The sequence below is a fragment of the Podarcis vaucheri genome (assembly GCF_965113315.1).
Source record: "Podarcis vaucheri genome assembly, chromosome: 5".
In the NCBI taxonomy this organism is placed as follows: Eukaryota; Metazoa; Chordata; class Lepidosauria; order Squamata; family Lacertidae; genus Podarcis; species Podarcis vaucheri.
Window position 1 is genome coordinate 22,060,593 of NC_138763.1, and position 19,952 is coordinate 22,080,544.

Here is a 19,952-nt window from a genome sequence, read left to right on the forward strand (position 1 = left end):
TTAGTTTTATTTCCCCCTCCTCCTTATACACAAATTAAGATAGATTGGAAGCTTTTATTGAAAAGGCTCTAACCCCAAATTAATAATGAGGGATACTCAATCCTAGTATTAAGTAAAGTACACCTTTTCAGTCTAATTCAATTTATTCATTAGCACAATGGACAATGATTTTGTAATCCAACTATAAAAACAAAACCAAATAAATATATTGAGAAGGCTTAACAGGGTGGCTCCTCAACTTAGCCTCTCAGGAATATAGTGAGCATAACAGACGGGTGTGTATTACAAAACACTGAAAGAGGAGGGTGCAAGTGGTTTCCGAACCCCGGGATTCATGCTAGCCAATTACATATGACAACTTACAATTCTCTCCATGACAGAAGCTTCCTTGAAATAAAAAGAAACTCGTGTGTGTGTGTGCGCACGCGCAAGATCCAGCTGCTTCAAGGAAACAACAGACCCGAGTGGAACGTATTAGCTGTACTTGAATGATAAGATGCTCTTGGTTTCAAAGTTATTAAAAATTGGAGGCATCTTTTCTGCAAGTGACAGTTTTCTGACAGAGCATGTGTTATTCAGGGTGCTGGTTCATACATGGCTGCCCACCACTTGATAACTGCAAGATGCATGTGTGAATGAGCTACCACATCACTCTGAATACAAGGCCCTTCATTCATGAAATAACTGCAGCTGCAATCAAGTGTTGCATAATCATTCAATCAAGTGGTGAAAAAGCAAGGGATGTATAACTACGTAGCTTGGGGTGGGGACTAGCATGACCACTTGAATATCCTTTACAGCAGGGACCCTGTAACTCTCCAGATGTTGCCAGACTAAAACTCCCATCATCCCTGACTGGGGCAGATGGGAATTGGAGGCCACTGACTGGAGGGCCACAGACTCCCTGTGGTGTGAGAAAGGGAGTGGCAATTCGCAGAAAGCAGGTCAAAGTGCAAGTAGATAAATAGGTAAATGGCGTTTCCGTGTGCTGCTCTGGTTCGCCAGAAGCGGCTTAGTCATGCTGGCCACGTGACCCGGAAGCTGTACGTTGGCTCCCTCGGCCAATAAAGCAAGATGAGCGCGCAACCCCTGAGTTGGCCACGACTGGACCTAATGGTCAGGGGTCCCTTTACCTTTTTCACATGGATTAGTTACCTATTAACTTTAACACACGTTATACTTACGATGATGATGATGATGATGATGATGATGATTTCCAGCTGTAATCTGTTTGTTTTAGTTATTACTATTAGTGTTATTAGTACATTTCCCTAATTTTGGAAGGTGTCTAATTTGCAGTTAACGCTAAGTATAGGTTTGTTTGAAACAAATTTACTCAAAACCACATCCTGGGACCTACATATCTCACAGAATCCTTTCTCCTGGGCCCAAGCTCCCTCAGTGTTTGTGTTTCATGTTCCAGGAACCTCCATTATATGATATCAGGTCAGATGCTGCCTATAATGGAATCACAGAATCTTAAGAAATGTAGGGTTGGAAGGTCATGCCAAGGGTCACCAAGTCCAACTCCCTGAAATAACTGAACATTTAGACCATTTCCCATAAAAATAGTGAAGTTTTAGGGAAATGTTTTCTACAATATGTTTTGCTGATTTTAGCAACTGGATATTTGCATTTGTTCCATATTGTAAAGGAACACTAATGTTTTAAATAAATAAAATAATAACAATAGACTGAAATACAATTATTAAAACCACTTCATTGCTATTAAAACCACTGGTAACTGAATAAAATCAAGCAGTTTGACTTAAGTGGGATATGGAACAGACCACCTATTAATCTCAGTAAGAACAATTAAATGAAGCTGAATGTCTCTGTGTATCACATTGTTTTTTAAAAAGTTACTATACGGCATTGGAAATGCTGTTATTATTCCAGTGAACTCCAAGAGACCTAACTGGTATAATACAACATCAACACCATATCAAACAAAATCTATAAAAGATCTACTAAATAAAATTATTTGTGCACATTAACATTGCAAACAACATCTAATGATTATTTCAATAATTCATGTGAGCAGTTTGCTTGGGGTATAAAAATGCATTGACTGTATGTGGTAGTGATAGCCAAGAATGTAAGAGATTCATAAATAAACAAATTAAACCATTTTAACATGTAATGATGCTGTTAGCTAAACAGTTACCTTATTTGAAAATTAGTGCCTAATTTTCTTAACACCTTTTTATGCCAAATTACATTTTATATTGAAAAAAAATCCTATATTTTCCAAAAACATTTTCTTCCTTCTTCCAAATGCTGATACACAGAGTTCCTTTTATATCACAAAAATGTCTTTTCTTTATATTTAAAGTATTCAAGAGCTCTAATTTTGTTTTACTTGGGACTTGATTTCCATAATTCTCATATATTTCATTCAGTGCTGTAGTCAGGTATTTTTAGTTTTAATTAAGAATTACTTTAATTGGGCAGTAGCCAGCAGAATGGAACTTCTTCCTCCTTCTCTCCCTGTGTGCCTTCCCCAAATTTGCTCCAGAGGATTGCAGGAAACCCCAGAACAGATTTAAGGGGTGCATGAGCTAGCAGAAGCAATAATAATAATAATAATAATAATAATAATAATAATAATAATAATAATAATAATAATAATAATATTTATACCCCGCCCATCTGCCTGGGTTTCCCCAGCCACTCTGGGCAGCTTCCAACAAAATATAAAAATACAATAGTCTATTAAACATTAAAAGCTTCCCTAAACAAGGCTGCCTTCAGATGTCTTCTAAAAGTCTGGTAGTTGTTCTTCTCTTTGACATCTGGTGGGAGGGCGTTCCACAGGGCGGGTGCCACTACCGAGAAGGCCCTCTGCCTGGTTCCCTGTAAATTGGCTTCTTGCAGTGAGGGAACCGCCAGAAGGCCCTTGGCACTGGACCTCAGTGTCCGGGCAGAACAATGGGGATGGAGACGCTCCTTCAGGTATACTGGACAGAGGCCGTTTAGGGCTTTAAAGGTCAGCACCAACACTTTGAATTGTGCTCGGAAACGTACTGGGAGCCAATGTAGAAATTAATAGATAAAGTGCTGCTTTGGGTTGCCCCTATAACTTGCTGTCTGCTTCTTGGAGACTCACCAAAGCTTAAACTTCTTTCAAGAGTGCTCTAAGATCTCAGGTTTTCTTTCTTTGACAATGATTAATCTAAAGGAAGTGAGGAGTGTCTTTATTATCTACCTAGGATTTCCATCCAGTACAATGCCCAAAACATACCAATTGAACAAAAGCCACATACACAAATAAAAATCATATAATACATACAAAAACCCAGGAAGAAGTTTATAGGGCCATGAGTGCATGGGTTGACCAATCCTACCTCTTCCAGTAACAGAGAAGCTCATGAATACTTTCACTGGCCAAGATACATGAAGCATGTTGCCCAGCAGCCCATCTTGGTGGTTATTGATTAACATGTTACAAGAGGAATGTCTGCATTGCTGAAAGGCAGTGACTATACACAAATCACTCAAGGGCTAATAAGCTATTAATGACAGTCTGCCACTCCTGAAATGGTGAAATTTCTTTTCTTGACCACAAGGACAAGTCGGTCATTGTTCTAAAATGTCAGACTAGGAGAGGTTGAAGGAGATCAATTTTTTCATTTAGAAAAAGGTATGGCTCAACTGTTATTAATAGAGAAAAATATAGAGGTAAAGAACTAACCAGGAATATCTACTACAGTTGAAGGATAATAACTTAGCTAATCTTAGTATCACTCAAATTCAATTGTTTTCAATCTTATTCTTAAAAATTTAATTATAACTCTTCATCTCTAAGGCCCATTGCTGATACAACACTCCCAAAGACTTGTCTAAGTGATTCTTTACAGTTGAGGAGCAATAATCTGAAATCACAATAGAAGCTTTTTCTCCCAAGTGCTCATGACAGAAGACCAATTCTACAATGCCAGAACGTTTTTTTTCCTTAAAAAAAAGAACTTTTTTCTTCACTTTTTTTGTCAAGAAACCACATTAGAAACATCTTCCCAATGCAAACTTATGATACTACAGTGGCATTTGAAAGTCTCCAGTTTTCTGTTATTTTACAAAAGTAACAGAATCTAATTTACAGTAATGTAAATGAAGCTATTCATTTACATTTGAGTTAACAGGTCTATATGACCATCAGGTGAAAGCTGCATTGCGGGCAGTGAATCCCAGCAAAGCTGCTGGCCCAGATGGGGTGCTGGGAATAGTGGTAAAAAATTGCGCCGATCAATGAGCAGGGGTCTTGACGAGGATTTTTAACATCTCTCTGCAAACCGCTTGTGTTCCATCATGTTTGAAAGCGGCCACCATTATCCCAGTCCCAAAGAAAACAGCAATTAACTGCCTAAATGACTATAGACCCATTGCATTAACATCTGTAGTGATGAAATGCTTCGAGAGATTGGTCCTTCAACACCTTAGAACATGTTTTCCACAGAACTTGGATAAACACCAGTTCGCCCATAGGAGAAATAGGTCAACAGATGATGCCATTGCTACAGCTTTTGACCTTGCAGCAAGTCATCAGGAGAGACCATGGAATTATGTCAGAATGCTGTTTATTGATTATAGCTCAGCTTTCAATACCATCCTTCCGGACATTCTCATCGGAAAGTTAAGGGACCTAGACCTTTCCTCCAACATCTGTGATTGGATTAAAGACTTTCTGAGAGGTCGGACACAAATAGGGAGGATTGGGCCTGTTACATCTATCTCCCTGAAGCTCAGCACTGGCACTCCACAGGGATGTGTGCTAAGTCCATACCTGTATTCATTGTATACATATGATTGCATTTCATCCGACCCATCTACTGCAATTATTAAGTTTGCTGATGACACCACCATAATGGGTTTAATTACAGGCGGAGACGAATCTGTGTATGGGGGGGGAGGTTCAAAAGGTATCCACATGGTGCTCAGAGAACAATCTGCACCTAAACATTGGCAAGACAAAGGAGATGGTGTTGGACTTTCGGAGGAAGAGAGGGGAGCTAGCCCCATTGTATATCGGGGGGCTGTGTGGAGAGAGTCTCTTCCTTTAAATTCCCGGGAGTCCATCTTAGTGAAGACCTTACTTGGAAGGTCAATACAGCCCAGGTGGTTAGGAAGGTCCAACAGAGACTTCATTTCCTTAGGGTCTTGCGAAAGAACAATGTTAGACAGCAACTGATGATTTCCTTCTATTGGTCCACAATAGAAAGTGTCCTCTCATACTGTATTATGGTGTGGTACACTGGTTTGACAGCCATGGACAGAAAGTCCCTACTGTGGGTGGGGAAGGCAGCACACGATATCATGGGCTGTCCCCTGAGTCCGCTAGATGTCATCGCAGAAGACAGTTGCCTCAGAAGAGCAAGGAACATTCTTAGGGATGACTTACACCCTGGCCAGCACCTTTTAAATCCCCTGCCCTCGGGCAGGAGATATAAAAGCATGATAAGCTGCACCAACAGGTTAAAGAACAGTTTCTACCCGTGGGCCATGAGGCTGCTGAATGGAAGACGGCAACATTGTGGCTGACGTTCGAGGTTGGTGGTCGTATGACAGCACACAGAGTATAATAAGGACTGAGAGATTGTGGGGGGGCTCATTTAATCTCACTGTAAACAAGTGGTACAGTGACAATAAAGTATTTTTATTTCTATTCTAAAATAAACAAAATTATATAATTTACCTTCGTTATAGAATTTCCTACTTTACAGTAGTCAACTTTTGTTGTTGTTGTTTGATCTTCTTGCAGTCCATGGGACTCTCAAGAGTCTCCTCTAGCACCATAATTCAAAAGTATCAATTCTTCGGCGATCAGCCTTCTTTATGGTCCAATTTCCTCATATATTCTCAACAAATTGAAAACTATGTAACACAGTTGATGTACACTCAAAATACAAACTAGTAAACTAGTTAATGTTGGTTACCTCACACTTCAAGGGGGAAAGGGGAAGGTTAATAATGGGTACTTGTTGTTGTTGTTCTTCTTGACAAAAAAAACCCAATGTATGAGCACTTATGCTTGTATACTGTAAAATCATAAATAAAACCTTTTTAAAAGCTATAAATCAGCATTCTATTTTGCAAGACAACTGTCCAAGACTTTCTGAAGCCAAGTATTTTTAGGTAATTTCATTAATGTTTCTCCCTATATTTTATTTGCAGTAGTACAGCCCCCACTGGAGGTTTCAGAAAGCCTCATCACAGCCCTGGATTTGCATGAAGTCAGGGGGGATAGAGGAGCAAAAGAGAAGTCAGGTTGGACAATAGCAGTGGCATGGGAGTGAGAAGGGAGGCACACTGAGAGAGTGAAAGTGTGGTTTAAAAACTGGTAAAGGAGGAACACCAAGGGCTTAAAAAATATAGTGTTAACAAGGAGAAATACCAGCTACACTGGAAAACTGAAACAATATAAAGCATTCACTGTACTAATTTCAGTTGCCCATGCTCTGATGACCTCCCATCTGGACTACTGTAATGTGCTATATGTGAACTTTCCCTTGATGATGGTCCAGAGGCTGCAGCTAGTACAGAATGAGGCTACTAGGCTGGTAAGTGGGGGCACTGCCTGATAGAACAATGGATCAATGGTCCTGAAAGCACTGCACTGCACTGGCTGGCAGTGAGCTCTTGAGCCAAATTCAAGGTGTTAGTACAGTAAGCCCACATCTTACGCACATTAACTTGTGTGCATTCAGCTTCATGAGCTTGGCAAAATACGTTTTGTATTGTTTTTTAAGGAAGTGGGCATTCCAGGAAAAAGACTTTGGCAATCCCACCATCTATTGCATTAAATGTGTTTTAACTATGCACGATTTTGGTTTTACGAGCAATCCCCAGAATATAACCTCTGAGTAAGTTGTGGGCTTGCTGTACTAGCATAAGCTCTAACTGGCTTGGAACCCAAGTAGCTAAAACAGCGCCTTCTCTTGGACCATACAATCAGCAAGGAAGTGCTGATTAGTGTTGTCATCAATGGGGACTGCCTGGATGGCAGGGTTTTTTCAATGGTAGTTTCCAACTTGTGGAATGCACTCCTGATTGAGTTCCACCTGTCTTCCTCATTATTGACTTTAAGAAGAAATTTAAAAGCATTCCTGTTCACCCAGGCATTTGATGGCTAGAATACACTATTCCTGTCAACCCCGAAATCACTGGTTGAGACTGTCTTTTTATAAAAAATAATAATAAGGTTTTTAGCTGTTGTTTGAACTATGTTTTTTTATTGTGGCATCTGACACCCTGGGCTACTTCAGGAAAAAGTGTAGGATATAAACCAAATACAAATCATCCACATCAGGTTATACACTGAATGGGAGAGAAAACTCACACACAAACAAAACGGATCTTTAATTTTAACAAAAAGCCAGGAAAATTAACTTGGATCCAAAAAGCCTCTTGGTCAAATAGAAGGCACTTCAACTAGTTTAAGGTAGCAGGGCTAGCTCCTATATCCATCAAGTTTCTCTCTGTCTCTCAGACACAAACAGAATAATTTCTGCACAACTTTACAAAGAATTCTTGAGGGTCTCCTGCCCCTCAGAAGTTTATTTTAATAAGGCACAAGGGGCTGAAGTGAGAAGTGGACAAGAAACTCCAGTTGTCTGAAAGGAACTCTGGCTAAAGTTCTTTGGATCCAAGTAGTCATTAAAATGTAACATTCTCGTAATAACTGTTAACCTATTACATGTGATATATATCAAGCTTGTGATAGTGTGGCAGTTGCCCAAAGGTCCACAATAAATGTGATCATGTGTACCCCTGTATATCCTTGAGTGTGCTTCTAATAGAGAAGTTATGGTAGCCTGTTACTTTATGAAACTGATGATTTTGCAAGTTGCAACCCCCCCATCGCTACATGGTGCAAATGGCTACATGTAACACATGTTCCCAACATGCACACTAACACAATGTAACAGAACATGGTGGGAATCAGAACTTAATCAGCAGAAACTGCCAGTGCTAATTGTACATGTGTATTAAACATGAAATGATTGGTGGAAATTGAAATGCTTTGTTTGAAATTTTATAAATACCACTGCCTGGATCACTCGGCGAGGTTGCAGTTTTGCGGAACAATCCAACTGTAACCTATTGCTTTGCAATAGACAACATTAGACTCCTAACGCCTCACGTTTCTGAGTCTTATGGGCGTAAACTCGGGAGATAAGCTTTTTTCTGCCTGACAACAATATAACTGTATTTAACACTAAGCTTTTACTCACAATTACAATATGCTTACTTAAATAATTTGAATTCTGTGTACTGTATATCTTAGAACTTAATAGAATTTAAATGTCAACACAATTCATAATATAAAGGCATTGTTAAAACAAAGCTGCGTACTTATTTCAGAGATCTCAAATTACTGAAATGCCATATTTATGCATGCAAAATTTGAATGTGTTTTAAAGTACAAGTTTACTGTTCTCAGATCAGGATATGCCAAAAATCCAACACCAAACAACTTTTTGTTTATAATTAAGGCAATCATCAATCCAAGGATTACAGTCCATTTCATTTCATCTCTACATCAAAAAAAAAAAAAAGTAATTTAAAAAAATTAAAATCCCTTGAAACGTAAGATAAATGAAAATGTAAGTGCCTTCACATAATAACAGTAAGCTGACCCTCTGGGAAATGGTTGACTTTCTCAATTCAAGGTATTCAAAGCTCATTCAAAAGTGTTCATTTGGAATGCAGATATCAAAGATGATGCAAATATTCAAGAGAAAATTAGAACTTACCAGATGTTCTAATCCAGCTTTGATGTTTCCAGCATCCCTGTAACAGAAGAACAAAAAGTTATAAATAGATGCCAAACCTTTGTCTGCAATTATTTATGTGCAACTTGGAAAGTTGAAAAAGAAGAGAAAGTCATACCGTCTTCTGAGTATGTTTGTTTTAATATATGAATTGTTTAAATAATAATAATATAATTATAAGAAAATATAAATACAATAAATGGCAGAATGGCAGCCTTGCACAATTCCATTTTTTTTCATCATTATGAGTTAGTCAGAAAAGCATCAATTTATATCAGAAGAAAACATTTCCATCATCTAAGAACAAAAGTAAAATTCTTTTTTTCTTCTTCAGCACTATTGTTATATTCAGATTCAATTTGTATAAATTTGCACGTTAATCAACTAAAATGCATAATATTAATGGATGATGATTTTATTTAATTGAGTGACAAGACAAATGCAGCGAGGAAGGTATACTAAGGCATATATTTGTGTTTCCTACCCAGGCATACTGTAACAAAACTAACATCAAACTAAAATAGTTATTACAAATTACACATTTCTAACACCAGCTGAATGGATACACACGTACAAACAGAATAAGCTAATTTGATCTACACAAGGAGTTGGTTCTGCTGTTGGTTCTGCTGGCCCTCTGAGATGCTTTTTATGTCATCAACTACAGTATAATGGTTTCTGGGTGAACTGTTTTACGCTAGTCTGAGCCCTTCTGAATTGCAAGTTGATGCTATGGCCATTGGCATATGGTATCTCATAAGGTTCCCTCTTGTGCCCTTTGTTGTTCTTTCTTTCCATCCCACCTAACCCTTTCTCCTTTTGATCTGATTCCAAGGAAGCAGTGGAGATTCTGACCCGGTCTCTGTAATCTGCGAAGTACTAGAGGTGAAGCTTAATCCAGACAAGGCAAGTTTCAAGGTTAAGTAAGGAGGTTTATCAGGGAATAGAATCACAGAATCATAGACTTGGAGGAGGACCCAAAGGATCGTTTAGTCTGCAATGCAGGAATCTCAACAAAAGCATTCGTGACAGGTGGCCATTCAACCTCTGCTTAAAAACCTCCAATAAAGGAGAGTCCCCAAGCTCATGTGGGAGACCACTGTCAAACAGCTCTTACTGAATGCTGAGTGGCATAACAGGTGGGCAGCTGACTTAAAGGAGCCTTACTTCTAATACTCAGTTGATCTCCACAGCCATAAAGTGGAGAAATTTGGGGCATGGTAAAGAGCCAGGGCTGGGGAAAGGGTATAAAAAGGTCTAGAGCAGGCATGGCCAAACTTGGCCCTCCAGATGTTCTGGGACTACAATTCCCATCATCCCTGACCACTGGTCCTGTTAGCTAGGGATGATGGGAGTTGCAGTCCCAAAACATCTGGAGGACCAAGTTTGGCCATGCCTGGTCTAGAGGTAGCACTGAAGGATGTCGTTTCCTGTGGATGAGAAGGGATGAGGGGCTGGGCTTAGACTATGTACATAGGCATGATTTGCCACTCGGACAAATTACAATAAGAAAACTCCAGCACTGGATTGATTCAAATATGTGATTATGGTACAGAAGTAACTGTAAATTACAACTTTGCCGTACAGGCACAATCCTAACTGTACAGTTATTTAAATACATTCTAGAGGGTTCAGTATATATTTTAGTAACGATTTTTATTCAGGCGCCCCCTAAAAAACCACCCTGAAGCAAATATGCGTACTTGCCTAACTTACATTTTTTTAAAAATCATCACAGAAAAAGTTGGATTCAAACCCTTATTATAATAATCGAAAGTTACTTTACCACATCATGCATTATTAAAAGAGAATTCAAGCCCTGTATTTATACTGTTTGGTGCCAAAGGTCCTAATGAACTTAATTGCTAGGAAGCAGGGCCTAGGTCACTGATACAGGGAGCATCCAGCTAATGGCATCAAATCTGTCCTCTTCAGTGGTCTGTCTCCTGTGCTGTCCCTGTCATGACTTCATCAATATTTGTGCAACTCTTTTTGCTCTGTGCTGAAAGCAGACTTAATTCAATTATAGATCTCAAAACTGATAAAATGGTCCTGAAGTGGAAAATGGGAAGAGATTATTGGCAAATGAATAAAGATTAGCATCGAGCTAACACACGAGAGTATAGCAGGTCTTTTTTTAAAAAAAATCATTCCCTGTCTTAAGTCTTCTGGGAACAGCGAGTTTCCCTTCCCCTCATGCAGCACATCGATTTCTGAATTAGACTGCAATATTAAATAATTAATATACTTGCCATGATTGATGTTTTGCATTAGTTGAATATTAGGTTATCAATCAAAATCCACTTGGTTTAATGTAATAATATTGAAAAAGTGTCACTGTCTGTTCATCCAATTTGTAGTTGAAGGAGCACAGAGAGTAATAGTGGTGTAACACAAGGTTCTAAAGCAGGAAGTGCTGTAGCTGAACATATATTAGGCAAACATTATGAGACTAACAGACACATCTGAGGTTGTCCTAAATAAACTTTGTGGCACCTGTCACTTTCAATACAACTTTCCTTCCAACCCTATGAATTTGATTCCCACATTATATAGCTGCTTGCAGTTGCAAGCAGTTTTGAGAGCCTTTGTTTCCTGTTGGAGCAGCTGAATATGTAATTTTGAAACTTAAACAAATGAAGATTATCTAGTAAAAACCTAGCTAGCACACAATTTACACTTGTAGCAAGGGGCTAGAATATAAAGACTCATGAACCAAGATCCAAGGAGACTTTAGATTTTGTCAAAAACCATTTTTTTACACCGGATGGAAGAAGGGCATTCAAAAATGAGGGTAGCTTCAAAAGCAGTTTGTGTTGGGGCATGGGGTCTGTTATTCAAAGACAAAAAAGCAGAAATTGCATCCAGCCCCTTATGAGCCGGAGTTGCTCTTAAGATCCAAGTGTTAATCCTTGAGATAATTAAACAATTAGTGTTGCAATCTTTCCCAGGAACTGTTGTGACAACAGTTTCTGGCGCTTTTCAAGAATCATAAACCATGGTGAGCCTTCTATGCAACAAATTATTATTTTTACAACCAGAAAGCATTAAAAGTGACTAAAAATCAGGCTAAGTAACTGGGCAAGAAGAACAATAGATTTGTTATTGCTCACAGATAATTGCTTTAAAATAGACAGTAAAAGAAAGACTTGCCAACATTAATGTATATAATCATCAATATGTAAGTTCTGTACAAAGACTGGTTTTACAAATTCACTATACTGTACCCCCAGCTATATCTAAACTGGTCTCTCAAGCTTTCGGAAACTGAAATACAGTGGGTAAGAACCCAGTATCATTAAATGCATAGGAGCATTCCATTGATTTTGCTGGGATGTAGATGCCAGCTATAATATATTTTGAAGCTTGTTATAATTTATTCTCGTTTTCCTTCATAGAGATCCTATATTCATGCTTTTGTTATGTGTTCATGGCTTTACAAAACTAAGAGATATTTCATAAGAATCCATAGGATGTAGAGAGAGGCAACCACTGCATTCAACTGGTTGCACCAGGTCCACAACAACCTATAACAGAACATTAATAATTCCACGGGATCATAGCTTAAAATTGTTCAGGCATAGTATAGAAAACTACAAGATCTGGCATAAATGCAAAAGGTAGTATTAACTTGCTTGAGAAAACATAATGGAAAAGTAAAATTCAATTCTTGAAAACATTAATTCACAAGCCATAAACATGCAGATATGCAAGTATGTGAGAGATGCAGAATTCTTAAATAAAGATTCATATTTATATAAATTGATACATACAGCTAAGGGGTGTACAAATACTATGATGTATAACAATTTAGGCTTAGCAAACGCAGTTCAGTAAACCAGAGACTATGACTGGTATTCAATGTTAGTCCTACTTAGAGTAGACCCCCCAAAATTAATGGACATAACTAAGTTCATTAATTTCAATGGGTCTATACCGAGTAAGTTTTAGCTGAATACAACCCAATAAAAGAGTATTTCATATATAATAGTGATTCAGAAGGTGGCTTAATTATTATAAGTAAGAAATACTTCATGTGTATAAAAGAAGGAATGCAACGTAACAATGGTAAAATGATGCCTTTTGTGTATCCTCCAAATTCATCACAGTAAGGATAAGCATCTTCCTTCAATGGTAGTAACCATGTTATACTGCAAACCCAAGTATAATATTCTCCTAAACACTGAAATACTGCTGCAGAAAACCTTGTCATTTCTGATCACTGTTATCTCTTGGCCTTTGCATGCACACATTTATACACAGCTGTGAAATATAAGCTGCATTTGTGTACAGAAATAACAAGCTATGGTCATGATGGCTATAATCCTCACGGCTATGAATATGGATCTCTATTTCAGTAACTGGGTGAAGGAAACCTTCCAAAGTGCAGAGTACTTTGTAAAGCTAAAGCCACAAGTTTACTTAACAGTTAACCTTCGGCATATCTGCCCAGTCCATTGCCAAACACGTGAAGCTAACCCTGCCACAGTGCCCTAACAAAGATCAACCACATCCTATGTTTAATTATGGTCCACAGGACAAAACCAAACACTGGCATGTAAGGGAACTTGCAACAAAAGGCCTTTATATAGTACCATATACACCTGTGCAAATTATCGCTCTTATTCATGAAATAACCATTTGCAAACTATGATGGGGCTTAGGTCAAAATTGAAGGTAAATGATGTTATTTCATTTCATTGCATTTCATTGCATTTCATTGCATTTCTATATGTAGGCAATAGCTCTAACGAAATGAGAAAAGCATAAATCACGGCACATGATGATACCAAAAAGAAATAACCCTGGAAGGAAGTCATCCTGAATGCAAAGTCAGGAACCTTAGCAAGGATGTTGAAGAAGCAGGCAACACACAACTGAAAGCCACACCTATCTAGACAGAATAGGAGAACACACTGGACATCTAGAAAGTACAAGGAGCAATCTGCCTGTGATGCAAGTTTTAAAGGAAAGGAACTTGTTGATTTTCAACTTTACACTGAAAATCTAGTCCTTCACCTTATCATTTAATTAAGAAAGAGCACAACTCTGAAACTTCACTGGCATTGCAGCAACCAGGAAGCAAATTTTGGACAGTAAGAATCCACTTTCCAATGCACATTCATCCACCTCATCTACAGAATATCATTTACATTATTGGTGCCCTTTATGACTCTCAAAAAAGGTCCCAACAATGTCTAAGATATTCTGCAGCTATCTACTACATGCAACACATCCACCAATCTAGTTGTCATGTATTTGACATAAATTGGAATTTTTTATTAAACTCACCACTAATATTCCAGGAATGAAAGATGTAGGGGGCTGTTGTTTTTGTTTCATTCAATAAGTACAATAGCTGCACTCTGATGTCACAAAGGGAATCGTGTCATAATGCAAATAAACCAAGGCAATCCTTGGGCTTATATGCTCTGCCCCCTCCAACACACCCACCCATCAGCATTCAATGCAGCCTCATGGAGTTCAGAAATTTTCACTTCCATTTTTATTATTTATTAGTAGTAACAGCTTGACATATCACTCAAACATGATAAACTGTGGTTAATCTTAATTCTGATTTGTATGAAACCAGCAAACTTCATATCATGAGCAATGAAGCTGTGTTGTTTGTTTCAACAAACCACAGTTAAGATTAACAACAGTTTAGTGTTCAGACGTAACGTTAAACTGTAGTTAACTAAAAACTGAAACAAAGGCTTCCGACTGCCTCCCGAAGAAGAGAATGAGAAGAAGCTTCCCCTGGGCTCATTCACATCACAATAAACCATAGTTTAGTTGGGGTGTATATATAAGAAGTGTTTGGCAATTATTTTATCTGATACCATACCATCTGTGTTTATGGGTAGATGAATAAAACGAGTTGGGTAAAGCAGGTAAAAAAAAATGGACTTTCTATATCAATTTTTTTTGTAAAACAGTGGTGGTGGAGATATACTTGGGTGTTTTGTTCAGATACAAGTAATAAGCAGTACCATCAGTGGATTACATTTAAAACTGACATTTTAAGTGTAAAAGACTAATTGATTTTCCATTTTCAGAATGTGTATGTGTTACATTCACCTAATTACTATTGTTCTTAAAACTAATGGAATTTCATTCTGCCAGTAACAATAAGTATTCTTAAACAAATGTACGTAAAATATAAGATTAAAAACTTCCTCACAAAGAATAAACTCCTAGAGAAAAGATGCAAATAAAATTACTATCATAATCTTTTGTTTTTTATTTGCAAGTATAAAACTGAAGAGAAACAAAAGCAGGGAACATAGCATCTGTCATATCAGAATATAAAAAGATGATCCTGGCACAAAATGAAAAAGCTGTAATTCATTTGCAAATCAAGCCTGCCAGTTCTATTTCAAGCTGGCGGTAACTGTCAAGAGTTAACAAGATAATCACTTTCAATCCTGCCTTCAATGGTACATTACACTGTTATTCCATTCAATAAGGCCGTTCTTTGGGGCACTAGATGAATGGTTTTCATTTCTAACTCACACAAAAAGTTGCAAAAAAATAATAATCCACGGGGCTTAAGGAAAAAAAATCCCTTTATGGGCATTTATCTGCCGGCACTTGCTTTTAGGCAAAATGAGATATTTGGACACATTGGTGTCCATTCATTTCCTCTATTCCTTCAGGTCCTCAGTCTGTTGTTTTAAAAACATTTGGCACAGAAGAATGAATTAGACACATTTTTAAAAAATGGATCATATTAAACAAATACTTCCACTTTATTAAGCTGCCTCATAAAGACAACAAAACATTTGAAGGAATACGATTTTACTAAGTTTTAATTTTTGAAAAAAAGAGTTCTGTAAGTACCATTAACATGAAAGAGATGTAATAAACTATTGCTCATTAAATATAAAGTTAACAATTGCTGAAAATAAACTTTATATTAAATAAAAGCATTAACGACTGCTCCATTATCCTTATTGAACAATTTAACATATGGTATTATTTTTTCTGCTTTTTAGCAGGATTTTTGCATATGTTATATCCACAAAATAAAAGGAAGACGTGTTTTCAGATATTAAGAGAAAACAGCTTTTGGAATCATGGTGAAGTGCCAGCAACGTACTGTAGTGGTATAATAATGTAATAAGGTATTTGAAAAATCCGTCAATAAACCTGATAAATATCAGCTGAAAAGTTTTCAAGGGAAGCTTAAATATTAGATAACAAATATTACAAAGCAATGATCAAGAAGACACTGCTATCTTCTCATGGTTTTCAGATAAAGGGTCAACATGGAATTCAACATCATTCTGCCAGTGCAAGCTGTTCTGGGGCTTCTCCTGATGCTCCAGAGCAGATTTGGGGGCAGCACTGGGAAGAGGAAAGGGAAGAACTCCTGTTGCATTAGTGGGAGTCCTTCTGTGGCTTCTGCAAGTGTGCCAGGTTAGTTGATTCCAGACCATAATGTCCTAGATGAGGTAAGTTTCTCCAGCTTCATAATCCATACACAATATAATTTATTTCAGTGTCAACTGGTACCAGACTATGAACTCTTGTGACATCTCCACAAAATTCTGCACATCTTCTAACCGCAAAGGCTTACCTATTACCTAAAAATTTATATAACACATTAAATGGATAATCTTCTGTAAAATAAATCCCTGAGGTTACCTGGTGAAAAATAGTAAGCAATGTTGTTCCTGAATGTCTTTTGATCTAATAATAATAATAATAATAATAATAATAATAATAATAATAATATTTATACCCCACCCATCTGGCTGTGTTTCCCCAGCCACTCTGGGCAGCTCACAGCATATCAGAACATACTAAAACATCAAACATTAAAAAACTTCCTAATACAGGGCCGCCTTCAGCTTTCTTCTTAAAGTCAGAGAGTTGTTTATTTCCTCGACATCTGTAGGGAGGGCGCCACTACTGAGAAGGCCTTCTACCTGGTTCCCTGTAACCTCACTTCTCACAGTGAGGGGACCAGCAGAAGACCCTCAGAGGAAGACCTCAGATGCGGGAGGAGATGCTCCTTCAGGTATACTGGGCCAAGGCTGTTTAGGGCATGGGCCACAAGCGGTCCATGGAGGTCGTTTGACCGGCCCATAGACCCCCACTGCCCACTCAGTCGGCTCTCGTGCGCCGCGCTAAACCAGCGCGGAGCAGAGCGGTGACTGCCTTCCGCGACTCTGACCAGCTTCCCATTGGCTGCAGGAAGCTCCTGCAGCCAATGGGAAGCTGTGCACGCCTCCTCTGCACCAGAAGGAGTGCCGGATATGGCGTTTGTGCATGCATGCACGCGCACACACACTGGCCCACCGCAGCATCTGTGGGACTGTGAACCAGCCCAAACCACAAAACCTTTGCCAACCCCTGGTTTGGGGCTTTGAAGGTCAGTGCCAACATTTTGAATTCTGCTTGGAAATGCACTAGGAACCAATGAAGATCCTTTAGGACCGGTGTTATATGGTCCCGGCGGCAACTCCCAGTCAGCAGTATAGCTGCCGCATTCTAGTTTAGTTGTAGTATCTGGGTCAGCTTCAAAGGTAGTCCCACACAGAGTGCATTGCAGTAGTCCAAGCGGGAGATAACCAGAGCATGCACCACTCTGGTGAGATAGTCTACAAGTAGGTAGGGTCTCAGCCTGCGTACCAGGTGGAGCTGATAGACAACTGCCCGGGGCACAGAATTGATCTGCACCTCCATGGACAGCTCTGAGTCCAAAATGACTCCCAGGCTGTGCACCTGGTCCTTCAGGGGCACAGTTACCCCATTCAGGACCAGGGAGTCCCCCACACCTGCCTACACCCTGTCCAACAAAAGCAGTACTTCTGTCTTGTTAGGATTCAACCTCAATCTGTTCGCTGCCATTCATCCTCCAACTGCCTCCAGACACTCTGGTTAACTCAGATATGAAATACAGGTGTCCTCCCACTCACACACAATCAAGGTCATTGTAAATCTACTATTTTAACTTACTAACGAACTAACGCTTACTTGTCATGATAGCTTCTAAACGTGGCCACAAAGTTTACAGATCTTATCAAGTCGCCACAGGTTGAGAAAGGCTTTGACTTTCATAGAGATTATGGCCCATTAATACTACAGTGCTCTATGGGAGACTGAACCAGTGGCGTAGTGTGGGGGGTGCAGGGGGGCCTGCCGCACCAGGCGCAACATCTGGGGGCGCGCGCTCGCACTCGCAGCTCTCTGCCCCTACTAAAATCCACGGGTTAGGGGGCGCAAATTACTTGCCTTGCCTTGCTGACAACCCACGCTATGCCACTGGACTGAGCTACCTTCGATTTGAGGCTGGTCCGAGGCATTTTTCAGTTGGAACTCACTGGAACTCAGTTCTGGCACTCCTCAGGTGGATTCTATTGCCATTATAAGAGGACAAGGGAGGTGTTCATGTTAAGTTCTGGCGCCTCTTTCTAGAAAAAGAGCACTGGGTGGTCTGTGTTTGTAGACTTAGTTCATTAGTTGCTGCTTTGGAATTTGCATTAAGAGAAACTGTATTCATGCAACTTTGATTGTCTATGGACACATCTGTATGTGTTGCGCTTTTCATCACAAGGTGTTCAAAACTATGTTAAAGGAGTTTGTCATTCACGCAGCAAGAAGGAATGTTATACAAGTTAACTTTTTATGTACATATGATCACGGTGTTTGATACCTTGCTAAACAAAATTTAAAATGTGAGTGAACTGTAGATTTCTGTGTATCTGAAGAAGTGTGCATGCACACGAAAGCTCATACCAAGAACTAACTTAGTTGGTCTTTAAGGTGCTACTGGAAGGAATTTTTTTATTTTGACTATGGCAGACCAACACGGCTACCTATCTGTAACTGTAGGTTTCTGGTTGTTTTGTCTTTTACTGTTTTAAATATAAATTCCAGTTGCCCAGATGGCTAGTCAAGAGCATTTTCACTAAGCTCACTTACATAGTTTCCAAGCCACAAAGATTCTCTAAATAGCACACGGGCACAAACACACAGAGGTATTTGGGGAAACGGAAAGGCTAGATGTCTACCCTACAATTAAAAGAGGGGTGAGAGACATAAGCATAAATAGATAAAATATTTTTGCCGAGCAGTAGTTCCACTAGAATGTATCCAAATCAGCAACAAGTTGGGGAAACCAATTAACAAATAAGTTCTAAACTAAAAATGTCACGCTCTCCTAAATACAAACTGATTTATAGTTTCATAAGCTTTTACAAGCATTATAAAGCTCCTCAGATACATGAACAGAGTTGATAACATGATAAATGTGTATGTGTATAGTCACACAAATGAAATTTGCACTCAGAAATTTGACAGATTACCGTATTTTTCGTCCCATAGGACGCACCTAGTTTTTTTGGGGGGGGGGGGATAAAGGAAAAATTTCCCCCTTTATTTCCCCCCCAAAACCAGGTCGGGGAACAGCGGGATGGCGGCGCTGTGCCTCCCCGCTGTCCCCCGAGCTTGTGGGGTTGCCCGATGTCTTCCCGAAGCGCCGGGCGCTCTGCTTTCAGCGCGCCCCGTGAAGCAGGCTGCTATCCGCAGCCTAGGGAGCCCCTGCTTGGCGCCGGGCTCAGGAGGGTTGCGCGCAGCTTCGCGCCGGGCTCCGGAATGTTGCGCAGAGCTGCGGGAAGCCCGGGAGCGCAGGCAGCTCTGCAGAACCTTCGGGAGCCCGGTGCGGCTTTGCGCCGGGCTCCGGAGGGTTGCGCGGCGCTGCGGGAAGCCTGGGAACACAGGCAGCTCCGCGCAACCCTCGGGAGCCCGGCGTGGCTTCGCGCCGGGCTCCGGAGGGTTGCGCAGAGCTCGGGAGCACAGGCAGCTCTGTGCAACCTTCGGGAGCCCAGCGCGGCTTTGCGACGGGCTCTAGAGGGTTGCGCAGAGCTTCCTGAAGCCTGGAGAGCGAGAGAGGTTGGTGCGCACCGACCCCTCTCGCTCTCCAGGCTTCAGCGAAAGCCTGTATTCGCCCCATAGGACGCACACACATTTCCCCTTCGATTTTGGAGGGGGAAAAGTGCATCCTATAGGGCGAAAAATACGGTAGATAAAATTGATATATGATATTCTCTCTCTCTCTCTCTCTCTCTCTCTCTCTCACACACACACACACACACACACACACACCTTACCACCTTCACCCATAATGTCTTACATAGCTTCCTTGTTTTCCTGCCCTACTATTACTAACAG

At 39.8% G+C, this 19,952-nt stretch overlaps 1 protein-coding gene across 3 annotated transcripts in view; it reads right to left on the minus strand.

Moving 5' to 3' along the window:
- RSRC1 (arginine and serine rich coiled-coil 1) overlaps positions 1-19,952 on the minus strand; it is a 165,981-nt gene that overhangs the window by 90,675 nt on the left and 55,354 nt on the right. For all 3 annotated transcript variants that reach the window (XM_082224561.1, XM_082224559.1, XM_082224560.1), the window contains one exon: positions 8,754-8,790. In XM_082224561.1, coding sequence (XP_082080687.1) covers positions 8,754-8,790 — 37 coding nt within the window. The remainder of the gene's footprint in view (positions 1-8,753; positions 8,791-19,952) is intronic.